We start from the raw sequence: 21131 nt of genomic DNA, 5'->3' as shown, positions 1-21131 counted from the left end.
TTGACAACCAGATGACAACATCATGACTGGTTGTGTTCATGACACATTAAAAGTTCATACATTTTTACAGTTAAATTGCATGTCTTTACTTAAAACATTTCACACATAGGAGGTCCCGTTGAAAAAGTTGAGACTCCCGAATGACATCATGAAGTGCTTTGAAAGGCTAGTTAAGGATCATATCAACTCTACCTTCCCTGACACCCTAGACCCACTTCAATCTGTTTACCGCCCCAATAGATCCACAGATGATCGCAATCACACTGCACCCCGCCCTATTCCATCTGTACAAGAGGAATACATATGTCAGAATGCTGTTCATTAACTATAGCTCAGCCTTCAAAACCATAGTACCCTCCAAGCTCATCATTAAGCTCGGAGCCCTGGGTCTGAACCCCGCCCTGTGCAACTGGGTCCTGGACTTCCTGACTGGCCGCCCCAAGGGGGTGAAGGTAGGAAACAACACCTTCACTTCGCTAATCCTCAACACAGGGGCCCCATGCTCAGCCTCCTCCTGTACTCCCTGTTTATCCTGTGGGGCTGTATCAATACCTGGTAAGGCAACTGCACTGCCCGCAACTGTAGGGCTCTCCAGAGGGTGGTGCAGTCTGCCCAATGCATCACCGGGGGCACACTGCCTGCCCTTCAGGACACCTACAGCACCCGATGTCACAGGAAGGCCAAAAAGATCATCAAGGACATCCACCACCTGAGCCACGGCCTGACCACCACAGTATCATCCAGAAGGTGAGGTCAGAACAGGTGCATCAAAGCTGGGACCGATAGACTGAAAAACAGCTTCTATCTCAAGGCATCAGACTGTTCGATAACCATCACCAGACGACTACCACTCAACCCCTGCACCTTAGAGACTGCTACGATATAAAGTTGAAGTTTACGGAGGTTTACATACACCTTAGCCAAATACATTTAAACACAGTTTTTCACAATTCCTGACATTTAATCCAAGTAAAAACTCCCTGTCTTAGGTCAGTTAGGATCACCACTTTATTTTAAGAATGTCAAATGTCAGAATAATAGTAGAGAGAATGATTTATTTCAGCTATAATTTCTTTCATCACATTCCCAGTGAGTCAGAAGTTTACATACACTCAATTAGTATTTGGTCGCATTGCCTGTAAATTGTTTAACTTGGGTCAAACATTTTGGGCAGCCTTCCACAAGCTTCCCACAATAAGTTGGGTGAATTTTGACCCATTCCTCCTGACAGAGCTGGTGTAACTGAGTCAGGTTTGTAGGCATCCTTGCTTGCACACGCTTTTTCAGGTCTGCCCACTAATTTTCTACGGGATTCTTCCTTGCTGAGTGGCCTTTCAGGTTATGGCGTTATAGGACTCATTTTACTGTGGATATAGATAGATTTTGTACCTGATCCTCCAGCATCTTCACAAGGTCCTTTGCTGTTGTACTGGGATTGATTTGCACTTTTCGCACCAAAGTACGTTCATTTCTAGGAGACAGAACACGTCTCCTTTCTGAGCGGTATGACAGTTGCGTGGTCCCAAGGTGTTTATACTTGCGTACTATTGGTTGTAGAGATGAACGTGCTACCTTCAGGCGTTTGGAAATTGCTCCCAAGGATGAACCAGACTTGTGGAGGTCCACAATTTTCTCTGAGGTCTTGACTGATTTCTTTTGATTTTTCCATGATATCAAGCAAAGAGGCACTCAAATGATGTCAATTAGCCTATCAGAAGCTTCTAAAGCCATGACAACATTTTCTGGAATTTTCCAAGCTGTTTAAAGGCACAGTCAACTAAGTGTAAGTTAACATCTGACCCAACGGAATTGTGATACAATGAATTATAAGTGAAATAATCTGTCTGCAAACAATTGTTGGAAAAATGACTTGTGTCATGCACAAAGTAGATATCCTAACCGACTTGCCAAAACTATAGTTTGAAGAAATGTGTGGAGTGGTTGAAATACGAGCTTTAATGACTCCAACCTAGGTGGATGTAAACTTCCAACTTCAACTGTATGTAACAATAATTCATCAGAAATGCAGCAATTTGCTTCAATATTTTTTCTATATCTTTGCATATAATAATTTACTTGTGGAAAACAAAAAGCTGAAACATAAAACAAATTCCAGGGCTGCAATAATTGAGAAAAAAAACATCAACAACATGTATCGTAGAATCAATCATACTGTACTGTGTTCTAGTTCTCCCTCTCTCCTGCATTTGACCACAAGTTCTCATCAACATCACATCTTATGTTTTCTCTGGGGAAGTATCTTCTGGAATATCATATCCAACCCGGGCAGTCTTCAGGAGAAGTGTCTCCACACCTCGCATTCATGGCATCCAGTAAGGACATCTGGTCATGTGGATGGTGTTAACTGCACTGCTGGAGCTAGGAACACAGGCATTTAGTTAGATACTACTGAATTGCAGGAACTAGGAACACAGGCATTTAGTTAGATACTACTGCACTGCTGGAGCTAGGAACACAAGCATCGAGTTAGATACTACTGCACTGCTGGAGCTAGGAACACAAGCATCGAGTTAGATACTACTGCACTGCTGGAGCTAGGAACACAAGCATCGAGTTAGATACTACTGCACTGCTGGAGCTAGGAACACAAGCATCGAGTTAGATACTACTGCACTGCTGGAGCTAGGAAGACAAGCATTTAGTTAGATACTACTGCACTGCTGGAGCTAGGAACACAAGCATCGAGTTAGATACTACTGCACTGCTGGAGCTAGGAAGACAAGCATTTAGTTAGATACTACTGCACTGCTGGAGCTAGGAACACATGCATTTCATTAGATACTACTGCACTGCTGGAGCTAGGAACACAAGCATGTAGTATGATACTACTGCACTGCTGGAGCTAGGAACACAAGCATTTAGTTAGATATTACAGCACTGCTGGAGCTAGGATCACAGGCATTTAGTTAGATACTACTGCACTGCTGGAGCTAGGAACACAAGCATTTAGCTAGATACTACTGCACTGCTGGAGCCAGGAACACAAGCATTTAGCTAGATACTACTGCACTGCTGGAGCTAGGAAGACAAGCATTTAGTTAGATACTACTGCACTGCTGGAGCTAGGAACACAAGCATCGAGTTAGATACTACTGCACTGCTGGAGCTAGGAACACAAGCATGTAGTTAGATACTACTGCACTGCTGGATCTAGGAACACATGCATCGAGTTAGATACTACTGCACTGCTGGAGCTAGGAACACATGCATCGAGTTAGATACTACTGCACTGCTGGAGCTAGGAACACAAGCATCGAGTTAGATACTACTGCACTGCTGGAGCCAGGAACACAACCATTTAGTTTGATACTACTGCACTGCTGGAGCCAGGAACACAACCATTTAGTTTGATACTACTGCACTGCTGGAGCTAGGAAGACAAGCATTTAGTTAGATACTACTGCACTGCTGGAGCTAGGAACACAAGCATTTAGCTAGATACTACTGCACTGCTGGAGCCAGGAACACAAGCATTGAGTTCGATACTACTACACTGCTGGAGCCAGGAACACAAGCATTTAGTTTAATACTACAGCACTGCTGGAGCTAGGAACACAAGCATTTAGCTAGATACTACTGCACTGCTGGAGCCAGGAACACAAGCATTTAGTTAGATACTACTGTATTGCTGTAACTAGGAGCACAAGCATTTAGCTAGATACTACTGCACTGCTGGAGCTAGGAACACAAGCATTTAGTTAGATACTATTGCACTGTTGGAGCTAGGAACACACGTATTTAGTTAGATACTACTGAACTGCTGGAGCTAGGAACACTAGCATTTAGTTAGATACTACTGCACTGCTGGAGCCAGGAACACAAGCATTTAGTTAGATACTACTGAACTGCTGGAGCCAGGAACACAAGCATTTAGTTAGATACTACTTCACTGCTGGAGCTAGGAACACAAGCGTTTAGTTAGATACTACTGTATTACTGTAGCTAGGAACACAAGCATGTAGTAAGATACTACTGCACAGCTGGAGCAAGGAACACAAGCATTTAGTTAGATACTAGTGCACTGCTGGAGCCAGGAACACAAGCATTGAGTTAGATATTATAGCACTGCTGGAGCTAGGAACACAAGCATTTAGTTAGATACTACTGCACTGCTGGTCCAAGGAACACAAGCATTTAGCTAGATACTACTGCACTGCTGGAGCTAGAAAGACAAGCATTTAGTTAGATACTACAGCACTGTTGGAGCTTGGAGCACACGTATTTAGTTAGATACTACTGCACTGCTGGAGCTAGGAACACAAGCATGTAGTTAGATACTACTGCACTGCTGGATCTAGGAACACATGCATCGAGTTAGATACTACAGCACTGCTGGAGCTAGGAACACAAGCATTTAGTTAGATACTACTGCACTGCTGGAGCCAGGAACACAAGCATTTAGTTAGATACTACTGCACTGCTGGAGCTAGGAACACAAACATCGAGATAGATACTACTGCACTGCTGGAGCTAGGAACACAAGCATTTAGTTTGATACTACTGCACTGCTGGAGCTAGGAAGACAAGCATTTAGTTAGATACTACTGCACTGCTGGAGCTAGGAACACATGCATTTCATTAGATACTACTGCACTGCTGGAGCTAGGAACACAAGCATGTAGTATGATACTACTGCACTGCTGGAGCTAGGAACACAAGCATTTAGTTAGATATTACAGCACTGCTGGAGCTAGGATCACAAGCATTAAGTTAGATACTACTGCACTGCTGGTCCAAGGAACACAAGCATCGAGTTAGATACTTCTACACTGCTGGGCCAAGGAACACAAGCATTTAGCTAGATACTACTGCACTGCTGGAGCTAGGAACACGAGCATTGAGTTAGATACTACTGCACTGCTGGAGCTAGGAACACAAGCATCAAGTTAGATACTACTGCACTGCTGGAGCTAGGAACACAAGCATGTAGTTAGATACTACTGCACTGCTGGATCTAGGAACACATGCATCGAGTTAGATACTACTGCTCTGCTGGAGCTAGGAACACAAGCATCGAGTTAGATACTACTGCACTGCTGGAGCTAGGAACACAAGCATGTAGTTAGATACTACTGCACTGCTGGAGCTAGGAACACAAGCATCGAGTTAGATACTACTGCACTGCTGGAGCCAGGAACACAACCATTTAGTTTGATACTACTGCACTGCTGGAGCCAGGAACACAACCATTTAGTTTGATACTACTGCACTGCTGGAGCTAGGAAGACAAGCATTTAGTTAGATACTACTGCACTGCTGGAGCTAGGAACACAAGCATTTAGCTAGATACTACTGCACTGCTGGAGCCAGGAACACAAGCATTGAGTTCTACTACTACACTGCTGGAGCCAGGAACACAAGCATTTAGTTTAATACTACAGCACTGCTGGAGCTAGGAACACAAGCATTTAGCTAGATACTACTGCACTGCTGGAGCCAGGAACACAAGCATTTAGTTAGATACTACTGTATTGCTGTAACTAGGAGCACAAGCATTTAGCTAGATACTACTGCACTGCTGGAGCTAGGAACACAAGCATTTAGTTAGATACTATTGCACTGTTGGAGCTAGGAACACACGTATTTAGTTAGATACTACTGAACTGCTGGAGCTAGGAACACTAGCATTTAGTTAGATACTACTGCACTGCTGGAGCCAGGAACACAAGCATTTAGTTAGATACTACTGAACTGCTGGAGCCAGGAACACAAGCATTTAGATAGATACTACTTCACTGCTGGAGCTAGGAACACAAGCGTTTAGTTAGATACTACTGTATTACTGTAGCTAGGCACACAAGCATGTAGTAAGATACTACTGCACAGCTGGAGCAAGGAACACAAGCATTTAGTTAGATACTAGTGCACTGCTGGAGCCAGGAACACAAGCATTGAGTTAGATATTATAGCACTGCTGGAGCTAGGAACACAAGCATTTAGTTAGATACTACTGCACTGCTGGAGCTAGAAAGACAAGCATTTAGTTAGATACTACAGCACTGTTGGAGCTTGGAGCACACGTATTTAGTTAGATACTACTGCACTGCTGGAGCTAGGAACACAAACATCGAGATAGATACTACTGCACTGCTGGAGCTAGGAACACATGCATCGAGTTAGATACTACTGCACTGCTGGAGCTAGGAACACAAGCATCGAGTTAGATACTACTGCACTGCTGGAGCTAGGAACACAAGCATCGAGTTAGATACTACTGCACTGCTGGAGCCAGGAACACAAGCATTTAGTTAGATACTACTGCACTGCTGGAGCCAGGAACACAAGCATTGAGTTAGATATTATAGCACTGCGGAGCTAGGAACACAACAATTTAGTTAGATACTATTGCACTGCTGGAGCCAGGAACACAAGCATTTAGTTAGATACTACTGCACTGCTGGAGCCAGGAACACAAGCATTTAGTTAGATACTACTGCACTGCTGGAGCCAGGAACACAAGCATTGAGTTAGATATTATAGCACTGCTGGAGCTAGGAACACAAGCATTTAGTTAGATACTACTGCACTGCTGGAGCCAGGAACACAAGCATTTAGTTAGATACTACTGTTTTGCTGTAACTAGGAACACAAGCATTTAGTTACAGACTACCGCACTGCAGGAGCTAGGAACACAAGCATTTAGCTAGATACTACTGCACTGCTGGAGCCAGGAACACAAGCATTTCGTTAGATACTACTGCACTGCTGGAGCTAGGAACACAAGCATTTCGTTAGATACTACTGCACTGCTGGAGCTAGGAACACATGCATCGAGTTAGATACTACTGCACTGCTGGAGCTAGGAACACATGCATCGAGTTAGATACTACTGCACTGCTGGAGCTAGGAACACAAGCATTTAGTTAGATACTACTGCACTGCTGGAGCCAGGAACACAAGCATTGAGTTAGATATTATAGCACTGCTGGAGCTAGGAACACAAGCATTTAGTTAGATACTACTGCACTGCTGGAGCCAGGAACACAAGCATTTAGTTAGATACTACTGCACTGCTGGAGCCAGGAACACAAGCATTTAGTTAGATACTACTGCACTGTTGGAGCTAGGAACACACGTATTTAGTTAGATACTACTGAACTGCTGGAGCTTGGAGCACACGTATTTAGTTAGATACTACTGAACTGCTGGAGCTAGGAACACAAGCATTTAGTTATATACTACTGCACTGCTGGAGCTAGGAACACATGCATCGAGTTAGATACTACTGCACTGCTGGAGCTAGGAACACAAGCATCGAGTTAGATACTACTGCACTGCTGGAGCTAGGAACACAAGCATCGAGTTAGATACTACTGCACTGCTGGAGCCAGGAACACAACCATTTAGTTTGATACTACTGCACTGCTGGAGCCAGGAACACAAGCATTTAGTTAGATACTACTGCACTGCTGGAGCTAGGAACACAAGCATTTAGTTAGATACTACTGCACTGCTGGAGCAGGAACACAAGCATTTAGTTAGATACTACTGTACTGCTGTAGCTAGGAACACAAGCATTTAGTTAGATACTACTGCACTGCTGGAGCTAGGAACACAAGCGTTTAGTTAGATACTACTGCACTGCTGGAGCCAGGAACACAAGCATTTAGTTAGATACTACTGTATTGCTGTAACTAGGAACACAAGCATTTAGTTAGAGACTACCGCACTGCTGGAGCTAGGAACACACGTATTTAGTTAGATACTACTGAACTGCTGGAGCTAGGAACACAAGCATTTAGTTAGATACTACTGCACTGCTGGAGCTAGGAACACAAGCATTTAGTTAGATACTACTGCATTGTTGGAGCTAGGAGCACACGTATTTAGTTAGATACTACTGAACTGCTGGAGCTAGGAACACAAGCATTTAGTTATATACTACTGCACTGCTGGAGCTAGGAACACATGCATCGAGTTAGATACTACTGCACTGCTGGAGCTAGGAACACAAGCATCGAGTTAGATACTACGGCACTGCTGGAGCTAGGAACACAAGCATCGAGTTAGATACTACTGCACTGCTGAAGCCAGGAACACAACCATTTAGTTTGATACTACTGCACTGCTGGAGCCAGGAACACAAGCATTTAGTTAGATACTACTGCACTGCTGGAGCTAGGAAGACAAGCATTTAGTTAGATACTACTGCACTGCTGGAGCTAGGAAGACAAGCATTTATTTAGATACTACTGCACTGCTGGAGCTAAGAACACAAGCATTTAGTTAGATACTACTGCATTGCTGGAGCTAGGAACACAAGCATTTAGTTAGATACTACTGCACTGCTGGAGCTAGGAACACAAGCATGTCGTTAGATACTACTGCACTGCTGGAGCCAGGAACACAAGCATTTAGTTAGATACTACTGCACTGCTGGAGCTAGGAACACAAGCATTTAGTTAGATACTACTGCACTGCTGGAGCAGGAACACAAGCATTTAGTTAGATACTACTGTACTGCTGTAGCTATGAACACAAGCATTTAGTTAGATACTACTGCACTGCTGGAGCTAGGAACACAAGCATTTAGTTAGATACTACTGCACTGCTGGAGCTAGGAACACAAGCATCGAGTTAGATACTACTGCACTGCTGGAGCCAGGAACACAAGCATTTAGTTTGATACTACTGCACTTCTGGAGCTAGGAACACAAGCATTTAGTTAGATACTACTGCACTGCTAGAGCTAGGAACACAAGCATTGAGTTAGATACTACTGCACTGCTGGAGCTAGGAACACAAGCATTTCACTACACCCGCTATAACATCTGCTAAATGTGTACTGTGTATGTGACCAATAACATTTGATTAGATTTTAATTCACACTCTGGTAGGTACTTTCAAGTGAATTAGCTGTTGTTTGCTAATAGCGTTTCATAAAATCCTGACCCTGCATGCAATGACCGTAATTTGACTTTTTGAACAAGGAAAAGTACCAAACCTAAGCTGAAGAGGGAACGACAATGCCTCTTCCCCTCAGGAGGCTGAAAAGATTTGGGATAGTCCCTCAGATCCTTTAAAGTTCTACAACTGCACCATTAAGAGCATCTTGACTGGCTGCATCACCTCATAATATGTCAACTTCTTCGCATCCAACCGCAAGGCATCACTGGGGCCGAACTCCATGCCATCCAGGACTTCTATAACAGGCAGTGTCCGGGAAAGGCCCTAAAAATTGTAAAACACTCCAGCCACCCAAGACTGTTCTCTCTGCTACCCCACAACAAGCAGTACAGATGCACCAAGTCTTGAACCAACAGGACCCTGAACAGCTTCTACTCCCAAGCCATAAGACTGCGAAATGGGTGTTTAAATAGTTAACCAAATAGCTACCCGGAAAATCTAAATTGACGCTATTTGCACTAACCTTTTTGACTCATCACATACGCTGCTGCTACTGTTTATTATCTGTCCCTTTATTCCTAGTTATACAGTTGAAGTCGGAAGTTTACATACACTTAGATTGTCGTCATTAAAACTCATTTTTCAACCACTCCACAAATTTCTTGCGAACAAACTATAGTTTTGGCAAGTCGGTTAGGACATGTGCTTTGTGCATGACACAAGTCATTTTTCCAACAATTGTTGACAGACAGATTATTTCACTTACAATTCATTGTATCACAATTCCAGTGGGTCAGAAGTTCACAAACTCTAAGTTGACTGTGCCTTTAAACAGCTTGGAAAATTCCAGAAAATGATGTCATGCCTTTAGAATCTTTTGATAGGCTAATTGACATAATTTGAGTCAATTGGAGGTGTACCTGTGGATGTATTTCAAGGCCTACCTTCAAACTCAATGCCACTTTGCTTGACATGGGAAAATCAAAAGAAATTAGCCAAGACCTCAGAAAAAACATTGTAGCCCTCCACAAGTCTGGTTCATCCTTGGGAGCAATTTCCAAATGCATGTTAATCTGTACAATCAATAGTATGCAAGAATAAACACCATGGGATCACACAGTCGTCATACCGCTCAAGAAGGAGACTCGTTCTGTCTCCTAGAGATGAACGTACTTTGGTATGAAAAGTGCAAATCAATCCCAGAACAACAGCAAAGGACCTTGTGAAGATGCTTGAGGAAACAGGTACAAAGGTATCTATATCCACAGTAAATTAAGTCCTATATCGACATAACCTGAAAGGCCGCTCAGCAAGGAAGAAGCCAGTGCTCCAAAACTGCCATAAAATTGCCAGACTACGTTTTGCAACTGCACATGGGGACAAAGATCGTACTTTTTGGAGAAATGTCCTCTGGTCTGATGAAACAAAAATAGAACTGTTTGGCCATAATGACCATTGTTTTGTTTGGAGGAAAAAGGGGAGGCTTGCAAGCCGAAGAACACCATCCCAACCGTGAAGCATGGGGGTGGCAGCATCTTGTTGTGAGGGTGCTTTGCTGCAGGAGGGACTGGTGAACTTCACAAAATAGATGACATCATCAGGGAGGAAAATGATGTGGATATATTGAAGCAACATCTCAAGACATCAGTCAGGAAGTTAAAGCTTGGTCGCAAATGGGTCTTCCAAATGGACAATGACCCCAAGCATACTTCCAAAGTTGTGGCAAAATGGCTTAAAGACAACAAAGTCAAGGTATTGGAGTAGCTATCACAAACCCTGACCTCAATCCTATGGAGAATTTGTGGGCAAAACTGAAAAAGTGTGTGCGAGCAAGGAGTCCTACAAACCTGACTCCGTTACACCAGCTCTGTCAGGAGGAATGGGACAAAATTCACCCAACTTATTGTGGGAAGCTTGTGGAAGGCTACCTGAAACGTTGGACCCAAGTTAAACAATTTACAGGCAATGCGACCAAATACTAATTGAGTGTATGTAAACTTCTGACCCACTGGGAATGTGATGAAAGAAATTAAAGCTGAAATAAATCATTCTCTCCACTATTATTCTGACATTTCACATTCTTAAAATGAAGTGGTGATCCTAACTGAACTAAGACAGGGAATTTTTACTTGGATTAAATGTCAGGAATTGTGAAAAACTGAGTTTAAATGTATTTGGCTACTGTGCATGTAAACTTCCGACTTCAACTGTATGTACATATCTATCTCAATTACCTCGTACCCCTGCACATCGACTAGACAAGTTAGCCAAGTTATAATTTCTCGTGTTTTTATTATTACTTTAATTATTATGTTTTACTTTTCTATTATTTCTCAATTTTCTGTCTCTTTGCATTGTTGGGAAGGGTCCGTAAGTAAGCATTTCACTGTTAGTCTACACCTGTTGTCTACGAAACATATGACGCATAAAATTTGATTTGAAGCATATAATGCGTTGAACCATTATAATTATTGTATCAGTTAAAATTTTGGACACACTTATTCATTCAAGGGTTTTTCTTCATTTGTACTATTTTCTACATTGTAGAATAATAGTGAAGACATCAAAACTATGAAATAACACATATTCAATCATGTAGTAACCAAAAAAGTGTTAAAACAAATCCAAATATATTTTAGATTTTAGATTCTTCAAAGTAGCCACCCTTTGCCTTGATGACAGCTTTGCACCAACCTTGCATCGATTAAGGTTCCAAATGTTATCACCCCCTCCTAAACTGGGGCTGTGCCCTACCTTGGCCACCCCATTCAAAATGTTCTGGACATGCCACTGAGTCATTGCACTTCCACAGTACGTGGCTGCTGAAGAGATAGCTTCAGATAGGACTTGACAAAGTTATAGGGCAACACTGCCACCTGTCTATTTTAAAAGAGCACTACACAAACCAGTTAGTAAGTGCATGCATGTGTGCCTGTACCAGAGTTGATGTCAACACAATCTAATTTCCAGTCAATTCTACAGTTGAATTATTTTCCTGCAGAGAATACCATGTCCAATTAATCTGACAGGAATTCAGCTGAATGGGGTGGAACTCTGGTTGTGTGTGTTTACATCATAATCTGGTGAACCCTTATACAGCCTCTCCAGTTCATCTAATCCCTCCACCTGCTCAAACACCCAAACAGTCCAGGCCACACCCCCACCCCCTAAACACACATACGCCTCCCAGCTTCCCCCTTATTGCCCTCGGCTGGGAGTGCTCCATCCGCCTCTGATGCCCAGTTGGGCTCTGCCACCCCCTAACCGTGCTCCAGCTGGAGTGTGTACCCCCTTCCCTTTTACTACATCCACTCTGTGCCCCGTCTGCTGCCTAGCATTGCCAAGGTCTTCCCCGGTGTTAGGAGTCCAGCAGTGTGTGTATGCACATAGAGTCACTGTCTGTCAATGAAAATAATATTACAAGCGGTTGTGATTAGGGTTAACGCATTTGCAGAGATATTACTTTTGTTTATTATTTTTCACCTGTATAGTATAGTTCTCTCTCCATTACACACTTGATCAGTGCTTGACTTTGGCAGGAGCTCACTGGAGCTGAGTACCGGCACCTCAAATGTTCTACTGCTTGAGCTCCTGTTCTTCTTATTGAATATCAGCTCAAATATATTGTGGAGCAGCTCCTGCACCTAAATACTATATAAATGGTACAGGCACCCAAAATTAGCACCGGAACCTATTTCAGTCCAAGTCAAGCACTACACTTGACATTACTTCACCATTAGAGCCTACTGCATAATACTTGGGGAGAAACTGGACATTTGCACCATATTGCAATGTGCATAACAGTAGCACCCTCTGCTGGCAAAAGAGTATTGGATCCGGAGATGGCCTGTGTAATTTATGAATTTGATTTAAAGGTGTGAAAGGGAATACATTTGTAAAACGTCGAAATTATAGATGTTTTATTTGGTCACTATTCACTTTGTTAATAGCCAGCCCATTTATGATTTTGATAGATTTACAGAGGTTTGAATTGTCTATTTATGCCTAAAACTGCGGTCTCTAGATGCACCGTCGATTAACTCAAATTCATTTGTGAGCTTCGCTGATGCTCGAGGAGGGAGAGACACAAAAAAAAGTTGTGCAAACAGCGCATATATGCTTCTCATCACTGTCGTAAAGCGGCACCCGCTTTCATGGTAGTCACTACTTATCACAGCCACAAATTCATAATTTTGTCTAAACCCGCCTATTTCTACAATTTAGCTTCTTAAAATATGATTTGAAACCTTAACCATACTGCTAACCGTATTCCTAACCCTAACCTTAAATGAATACCAAAAAGCAAAATTGTGTTTTCATTAATTTTTACGTTAAATCCAATTCTGACTTTGTGGCTGTAGTAAGTCATGACAACCATCTTTCGGCTGCAATGGCGTTTGCTGCGACAGCACTTTTCGGCAGCGGGGAAACGGAGGAGAAAGCAACGACAGGCGTTGAAAGTAAAGACGAAATTGTTTCGGAAACCCTCGGATTTATACAATTATCGTCTAAGTGAAGTGAGCTTTGTTTATAAACCCGTTGACGAAACTATATTTCGAGTTTTTTTTCCTAACGTGCATTGCCCCCTTGATGAGGTGGGATGGCTGCAGTGCCGACTGGGCCTAGCAGCGCATTGCCAGCATCCCCGGCTGAAATTTCTCCCTTCCCCGGGGAAGGGGAGCAGCCCGGCTGCGGTTGGGAGGGCTCTGTAACACGACAGGAGCAGCGGGTCAGCGAGGACAAACGGCCAAGTAAGAAAATACAGAAAAACATGCTATCGCATGCTAACCCGGCTGCGCTACACCTCAAAACGCAGGCCCTACAGGAACAGCAGCTGAACGGGTTGGTCAGTCCGTCTGAAGACGGTGAGATCTACAACCACACAACGGAAAACCGATCCGACAATCCGAGACCGTCCATGGAGCTCTGTGACAGCAGCAGTTTTGGAGACGACCCGAGTGACAAAAATAATAGCGACCATTGCTGGCAACATGAGGACCACAGTCCGTGTTCGAAAGGCAGCCGCCACCCTCACTTGAACAACAATGGCATGAACGGTATGTTGACTATCACAAGAACTGAGGCTTTCCAAAGCCACACTGTAACCGGACACAGCCCCGGTGGTAACGTTAGGAAAAGGGAATGTGACCCCACAGAAGCCCCTCGACCACCGAGCCAGCAGCCCCCAGACTGCGAAGGCCTTGGCGAGCACCGGGCTGGAGTAGAAAGTGAACCCGACGTCATACACCAGCCGCCGGTGTCAGAATTAGCGAGGCTGGATCTGAACTGTTCGCCTGACCGAGAAGCGGAAGAGAGCCAGGGGATTCATTATGTCCGCTACGAGTCCGAGTTACAGATGCCAGGAATCATGAGGTTGATCACCAAGGACTTGTCTGAGCCGTATTCCATTTATACCTATAGGTACTTCATCCACAACTGGCCTCAGCTCTGCTTTCTGGTGAGTATGACATAGCACTATCTAGTAAAACACCTTCTTGACTTGGTTTTGGTTGGTGAACATTAGCAAAATAAAGAGGCCAGTAGCTTCTGGGGCAACAACGCGAGTTTGTTGGGGGTGTTGCCGCTGACCCTAAGAGGCCAGTAGTGTCTCTTACCACCGTTTTTTATTTAGGCCTAGATACTGTTAGTGTCTGCTTCAATTGTGTTTTTTTCCCCCATCTTTCTGTATAGCAGACCTGCTCATTTGAGGTTCCTAAAGTTCTAGGTAAAGGGTAGGCTTCTCTTTAGGTAGATCCAGACAATAACACACCCTTATTCCTCCCTGTTGTCTTGTCTGACAGTGAAACTAGTTTTTAAGTTGTGCTAAAAGGGTTGGTTAGTCTTGGTGTGACTGCTAGTGTAGACTTGTTCACTATGTCTATATTTAATCATCTGGAGGTGTCACACAGATACAGTTGAACATGAAGTGGCATGCGCTTACACACACACACTTTGACAGCCTAACCCTAGCATAGTGTTGCAACCTCTGAGGCTTGCTGACTGTGAAACACTTGCAAGTGTCAAGTTTTTTACATTTCTAGTCTTAATAATTAATTTGTTATTTTGAGGTGAACTAGGCTAATACGAAACTATTTGTGTCCACAAATTCAATGAGGTCCTTGCTGTTGATCTGTCTCCCTTTCCATAAAGGAATGAGCCATTCATCATTGTAACCAAATTCTTATTTTCAATGACGCCTAGGAACAGTGGGTTAACTGCTTGTTCAGGGGCAGACGACAGATTTGTACCTTGTCAGCTCGGGGATTTGAACTTGCAACCTTCCGGTTACTAGCCCAACGCTCTAACCACTAGGCTACCCTGCCGCCTTACATGATTTCTCAGTCTACTGCCCTCAGTGACCTATAGGAAGGAAGAAGTGCTATGTGCAGTGTAATCAAACTAGAGGTCACGGTAGATGTGTTCTTGATGCTCATTGGCTAGAAGCATTGGGTTTTGTTTACTCCTTGGTTATGTCTGGTCTTAAGAAGGCTTCAAAAGCTTTAGGTTGGACACAGCACTAACATGACTCACTGTTGATTCATTTCCAGGCCATGGTGGAGCAGGAGTGTGTGGGGGCCATTGTCTGTAAGCTGGACATGCACAAGAAGATGTTTCGTCGTGGCTACATCGCCATGCTGGCTGTAGACTCAAAACACCGGAGGAAAAGCATTGGTGAGAACCAGCATGCTCTCTCATTTTCTCATGACGACCAATCACGTTTTGTTAATAGCCCTTTTTGCAAAAAAAATATTAGATCTCAAAGTACTTCCATTTTCTTTACCTCCACAAACTTCTATGCGTACCATCCCGCTGAATTGATTTTCTGTTGCCTGTATGTTGCAGGTACTAACCTGGTGAAGAAGGCCATCTATGCCATGGTGGAGGGGGATTGTGATGAGGTAAGCGGACTGGTACTGTCTGTCTGATGGTGACGTCCGAAGGCCCTGTTGTCCCTCTGGGGCCTTCACTCAGCTAGTGGCCCTGACTGTACTTGGCCTGAGGTATTAACCACATATTATATATCCACACTAGGTGGACTCTAGTATAGAAAATTAAGTGCTCTAGTGAATAACATGGGGATATAATATAACAATATGAACTTATGACAAACCCCCACAAAATGATACAAAGACTACTTGAATTGCTTCAGCTCTGACAAGCAGTATCTCTCCCCGTCCTCCCTCTCTCCTTCCCTCCCTCTCTCCTTTCTCTCTCTCTTTCGCTCACTCCTAGGTGGTTCTGGAGACTGAGATCACTAACAAGTCAGCTCTAAAGTTGTATGAGAACCTTGGTTTTGTCCGAGACAAGCGGCTCTTCAGATATTACCTGAACGGTGTGGACGCACTGAGGCTCAAACTGTGGCTCCGCTAGAGAGAGGAGAAGGAGCATGACAGGTGCTGCCCTCTTACTGAAGCAGCTCCAGTCTCACTCTCAACCCTGCCCTGGTTCCTTGTCTCACGTGTGTGTGTGTGTACGTACACACACACACATACATACACACCCAACCACCCATATATATATATATATATATATATATATATATATATGTTACACACACACACCCACACACAGTCATACACCCATATGCACACACACATCGTCATACACCCACAAGCATAGATTCACCTACATTTGCATATACATAGACACACGCACACTACTCATACACAGTACACACACAGTACATACAACCCTCCCTTTTTTGATCCTTGACATCTTGGAAAACAGCTCAAGGCTAAACTGGACAGACAGACAGAAATCCCACAATGTTTTAATGAAGAGGCCCTGTTAGCTGTAGGATCCTGTGAGAGGGGGAAGGAAGAGGAGTGTGTGATGTGGTCTGGTGACCTTTAACCTCAGAACATTGCCTCCCCCCTTCCAACGGAGCAGTATCTAAGGCATGATGTCGAGGGTGAACCCACAAACCCCCGGAGGGCGATGCATCACGCAAAATCACCCACTGGAACACAGGAAAACAGAAGAAGAATAATAACACAGGGTGAAAATAAGGAAGAAGGTGGGAAAACGACAGATTCGAAGGAAATAGTTGTGGAGTTTATTTTTTGTGTATATTTTTTAATCTCATGATTCAACAGGGGGTTGGAAAAGCTATTGTGTGTGTGTTCGTGAAAGTGTGTGTTTTCCCTAGGGGTTTGGAAAAGGAAGTGTTTAGGTTATTGTGTACATGTGTAAGGGACGTGAAGTAAGGGATGTGAAGTAATGTAGTGGATGGGTGTGTGCGCACGCATGCTTGGTGGGAATCATGAGTTGTGCGTGTTAGTGTGCTTTTCTCCCCCTGTCTGTGTTTTCATTAACCCTACGTTGTGGGACGAACACGCCAGCTGCTTGCTGCTCAGTTTTCACCCCGTGCCCCAGACCAAGAGCTGGAGCCTGTAAAGATATGCATGCATTTATTTTAACAAGAGTGGTAGTATGAGTGATGAGTGTGTGTTGATTAACACTCGGAACATTGCCCAGTTCCAAACAGACCCATAGTCCTAACTCCTAGGCACTTGTGTAGATCTGAAAGGTTTGGATAGGTGTAAGCAATATGGTGCAAATTCTTCCTGCCTGTCAGAGGGAAAGGTGGAGCTATTTCCATTTTAGTAATACCTATTCAATCATTTCAGATACACTTGGTAAGTGCTTAGAGGGGTAAGAATGAGGGGCCTATTTGAGATTGGGCACTTGTGTTGGCCCTTTTTGCAGATCAAAGCTAATTTTCCCAAAATGCACTGCCAGCCACTGGAACATTGCTCAAAAATCTCCTGAGAAAGATAAATAGTTATTGACAAAGGAGAAGTTTGTTTGGGCTCGGAAACTATTTCCCTATTGCAGGTTGTTCATTCAAATTCCTCCTAACTTGGAGACTATTTTTTCCAAGCACCCCTCTGTCTTTCAATCATCACAGTTGTCTATGAATTAACAACATGCAGAGCACTGGAGTCCTGTTTCAGTATGGCAAAGTGTCAGGCTGGAGTAATAGTGTTATTAAATATGTTGGATTCCTGTTGGCTTCGCTCTGTGTGTGTGTTTGAGTCAGTGTGTTGATCTTTGGTTGACCTCTGGTAAAGGAGGGCAAAGGTATTGTTTGCAGTTTACTTATTTCCTGTTTGCTCTCTGAGTTTATTTAGATTGTGTATTATACACTCGTACACTCACTCCCCTTAGTGGCCAAGCCTAGAGTGCACTTTCCAGGGGCCCTACGCTGATGCAGCACACACTCCGGTAACATTTGAGAGCTCCTCTGTCTGGGAAAGACAGACACACCAGGCAGTTCCTATCAACTCCAATCATAGCAAAGAAAATATGTGTTTGTGGCTGCTTTTTTGTCTAAAAAAATGAATTAAAAAATATAATTTTATTTTTCAGAGTAAATGAACAAAGGTCGGCTGTGTGTGTTTTGACTGATGGTGTAAAATCGGTTATTTCAGACTCTAGATAACCCTGAAGTATAGTAAAGACACAGGGACACCAGGAGCTAGGTATAGAAGGTGGTGGTGGTGGTAATAGTGGTGGTTGTAGTAGTAATGGTGGTGGTGGTGGTGGTAGTAGTAATGGTGGTGGTAGTAGTAATAGTGGGTGGTAGTAGTGATGGTGGTAGTAGTAGTAATGGTAGTGGTAGTAATGGTGGTGGTGGTGGTAGTAGTAGTAATGGTGGTGGTGGTAGTAGTAGTAATAATGGTGGTGGTGGTGGTAGTAGTAGTAATAATGGTGGTGGTGGTGGTAGTAGTAGTAATGATGGTGGTGGTAGTAGTAATGGTGGTGGTGGTAGTAGTAGTAGTAGTAGTAATGGTGGTGGTAGTAGTAGTAATGATGATGGTGGTAGTAGTAGTAATGGCGGCGGTGGTGGTTGTAGCAGTAATGGTGGTGGTGGTGGTGGTAGTAGTAATGATGGTGGTAGTAGTAATGGTGGTGGTGGTAGTAGTAGTAGTAGTAGTAATGGTGGTGGTGGTAGTAGTAGTAATGGTGGTGGTGGTGGTAGTAGTAGTAATGGTGGTGGTGGTGGTAGTAGTAGTAGTGGTGGTGGTGGTAGTAGTAGTAATGGTGGTGGTGGTAGTAGTAGTAATGGTGGTGGTAGTAGTAGTAATAGTAATGGTGGTGGTAGTAGTAGTGGTAGTGGTAATGGTGGTGGTGGTGGTAGTAGTAGTAATGGTGGTGGTGGTGGTAGTAGTAATGGCGGCGGTGGTAGTAGTAGTAGTAGTAGTAATGGTGGTGGTGGTGGTAGTAGTAATGGCGGTGGTGGTGGTGGGTAGTAGTAGTAGTAATGGCGGTGGTGGTAGTAGTAATGGCGGTGGTGGTGGTAGTAGTAATAATGGCGGTGGTGGTGGTAGTAGTAATAATGGCGGTGGTAGTAGTAATTGTGGTGGTAGTAGTAGTAATTGTAGTGGTAGTAGTAATAATGGCGGTGGTGGTGGTGGTGGTAGTAGTAGTAATGGTGGTGGTAGTAGTTACTAAAGATCTGCTCCTTGTCTAGCAGAGACACTAATGTACTGTACTGCGGAGCTGTGATGAAGTCCCATAGGCTGAGAGAGCAGCTATAAGAGGTGTACACTAGCATACACAACACATTATGGGCCAGGTTTACTCAGTGTCTGCATCTCTGTAAAGTTTTAGCAGCTGTTATTTCAGAGTTTGCAGCTTTAATAAAACAGATGCAAACAGATAGGAGCTGTTACTCAACGTCTCTTCAATTCAACCGGCTAACATTGCAGAATAGGAAGTGAGAAGGGATGTCGACAGATACTTTACACACAGGCTGCTGTGTGGGTGGTTATAGTATGTGTGTGAGTGCGTTTGAAAACACCGATCAGATGACCTTTTGTTTTTTTTATTGAAGATTTGTATACAGAGTGTTTGCGCTCTATTCATTTGACATCTGAGGGCATCTTTTTTTGTGTATTGTGTTTTTGGAGGGATTGATTAGTTAGGTTTTTTGTTTCTTTTCTCTGCTAATTTATTTTCACCCATCCAGACTATTAGGACTAGAATAAGAATGAAGGATTGGACAGCAACGATGTCATCAGAGATCCGGAAGCACAGATGGGAGCTAGGCTAGCTGTTCCAAAGCCATACTGCTTTGAACTGTTCCAATGGCACTCTGTTCCATTCACTGGGAAGACTTCCATTTGGCTCCCTGTGCAGATACACTTTCTGTTGAATCTTGACTCTTTCTGACATCACTCTGATCCTGCTTCAGTCTAGAGGTGTGAGGAGGCTCCTGTCCCATTTCAAATTAAATTGGTCTTTGTTTTGGTCCAACCCGCTTTCCTCATTCTCATAGAACGTCTTTATTTCTCCCCTAGTTTTTAAAAGTGTGAACCCCTGGCAGTGCCAGTAGGGACCATGGACATTATTGCCTGCCATGTTAGGCTAGACAGCTCAGTTTGACCATCTACACCAGAGGTCTGTTCACGAGGGTGTCCTGTTAGATATAAATCTTTCTAGCTGCATTGTTCTTAACTTTGCACCTCATTGAATGCACCCCAGTTGAAGGGCTTCCTCATCAGTCTGTTTGTGGCCAGAGTCTGGTGTGATTTCAAAAGACATTGACATCTATTTAATGTATATCTATGGCTCTGGTCTGTTTTGACAAAGGAGTGAGCTAAAGAAGAAACAGACTGGCATCCAGGTTAGCTGATACCTTCCCATCCCTTGTGGCTTCAAAGTAAGTCAATGAATGGTCTTCACTACAGAGAAATCAAAAGTTGTCTTGCCATTTCAGAGTTTAGGGTCTAAGAACATGACAAGGCTACGTAAACTGGTCTTGGAGGGCCACCATCCCACTGGTTGCCTAGCTACCATTCACCCCAGAGACCAACCACTCTTCTCCCATCTCCTTGTACTGGAGGAAGAGTTGTCAAGCTTTTTATTAGATATTCCAGTTGGTTTCTTGCTCTGGCTAGAATTTTCTATTTTGGTACACCGATCTAAGATCAGTTTACCCTGTCCAAATCCTAACCTTCACCATTACGGATGGGGGATGCAAACTAACCTTAGCTCAGTGGGCATCTACTCTCTTCTTACCACTCCACTTGGGGACCCCACACACTGTGCCCCCCCCCAGGACCAGCTAAAGGGGGTCTCTGTTTTTTGTAGTAACTAGCCCTGGACCCCTGTGATCTGTAAGGTGTGGTAAGGGAAGAGAGAACGGTATTTTTGCATGTCAGAGTTTTGTTCCCCTGCCCCTCTTCCTCTGTCTCTTTGATTTCAATCTGTCCAACGATATCTTTTATTTAATGTGGGAATAGTACACAGAAATA

At 43.7% G+C, this 21131-nt stretch overlaps 1 protein-coding gene across 1 annotated transcript; it reads left to right on the top strand.

The window, feature by feature from the left end:
* Positions 1 to 13158: 13158 nt before the first annotated feature.
* On the top strand, positions 13159 to 17882 carry LOC112217837 (N-alpha-acetyltransferase 30). Its single transcript, XM_024378419.2, has 4 exons — positions 13159 to 14326; positions 15417 to 15540; positions 15712 to 15767; positions 16102 to 17882. The coding sequence occupies exons 1-4, from the start codon at positions 13469 to 13471 to the stop codon at positions 16237 to 16239; spliced, it is 1176 nt and encodes a 391-aa protein (XP_024234187.1). The 5' UTR covers positions 13159 to 13468; the 3' UTR covers positions 16240 to 17882.
* Positions 17883 to 21131: the final 3249 nt, after the last annotated feature.

Source organism: Oncorhynchus tshawytscha, linkage group LG18 (assembly GCF_018296145.1).
Source record: "Oncorhynchus tshawytscha isolate Ot180627B linkage group LG18, Otsh_v2.0, whole genome shotgun sequence".
In the NCBI taxonomy this organism is placed as follows: domain Eukaryota; kingdom Metazoa; phylum Chordata; class Actinopteri; order Salmoniformes; family Salmonidae; genus Oncorhynchus; species Oncorhynchus tshawytscha.
The sequence above is the reverse complement of the archived record's forward strand: the minus strand, read 5'-3'. Positions and strand labels throughout refer to the sequence as shown.

What these genes read in the sequence shown, in the direction of transcription:
- LOC112217837 (XM_024378419.2), top strand. Translation starts at nt 13,469, where the DNA reads ATGGCTGCAGTGCCGACTGGGCCTAGCAGCGCATTGCCAGCATCCCCG. An exon ending in GGCCTCAGCTCTGCTTTCTG is followed by an intron (nt 14,327 to 15,416) that starts GTGAGTATGACA and finishes ATTCATTTCCAG; the next exon opens with GCCATGGTGGAGCAGGAGTG. An exon ending in TGGAGGGGGATTGTGATGAG is followed by an intron (nt 15,768 to 16,101) that starts GTAAGCGGACTG and finishes GCTCACTCCTAG; the next exon opens with GTGGTTCTGGAGACTGAGAT.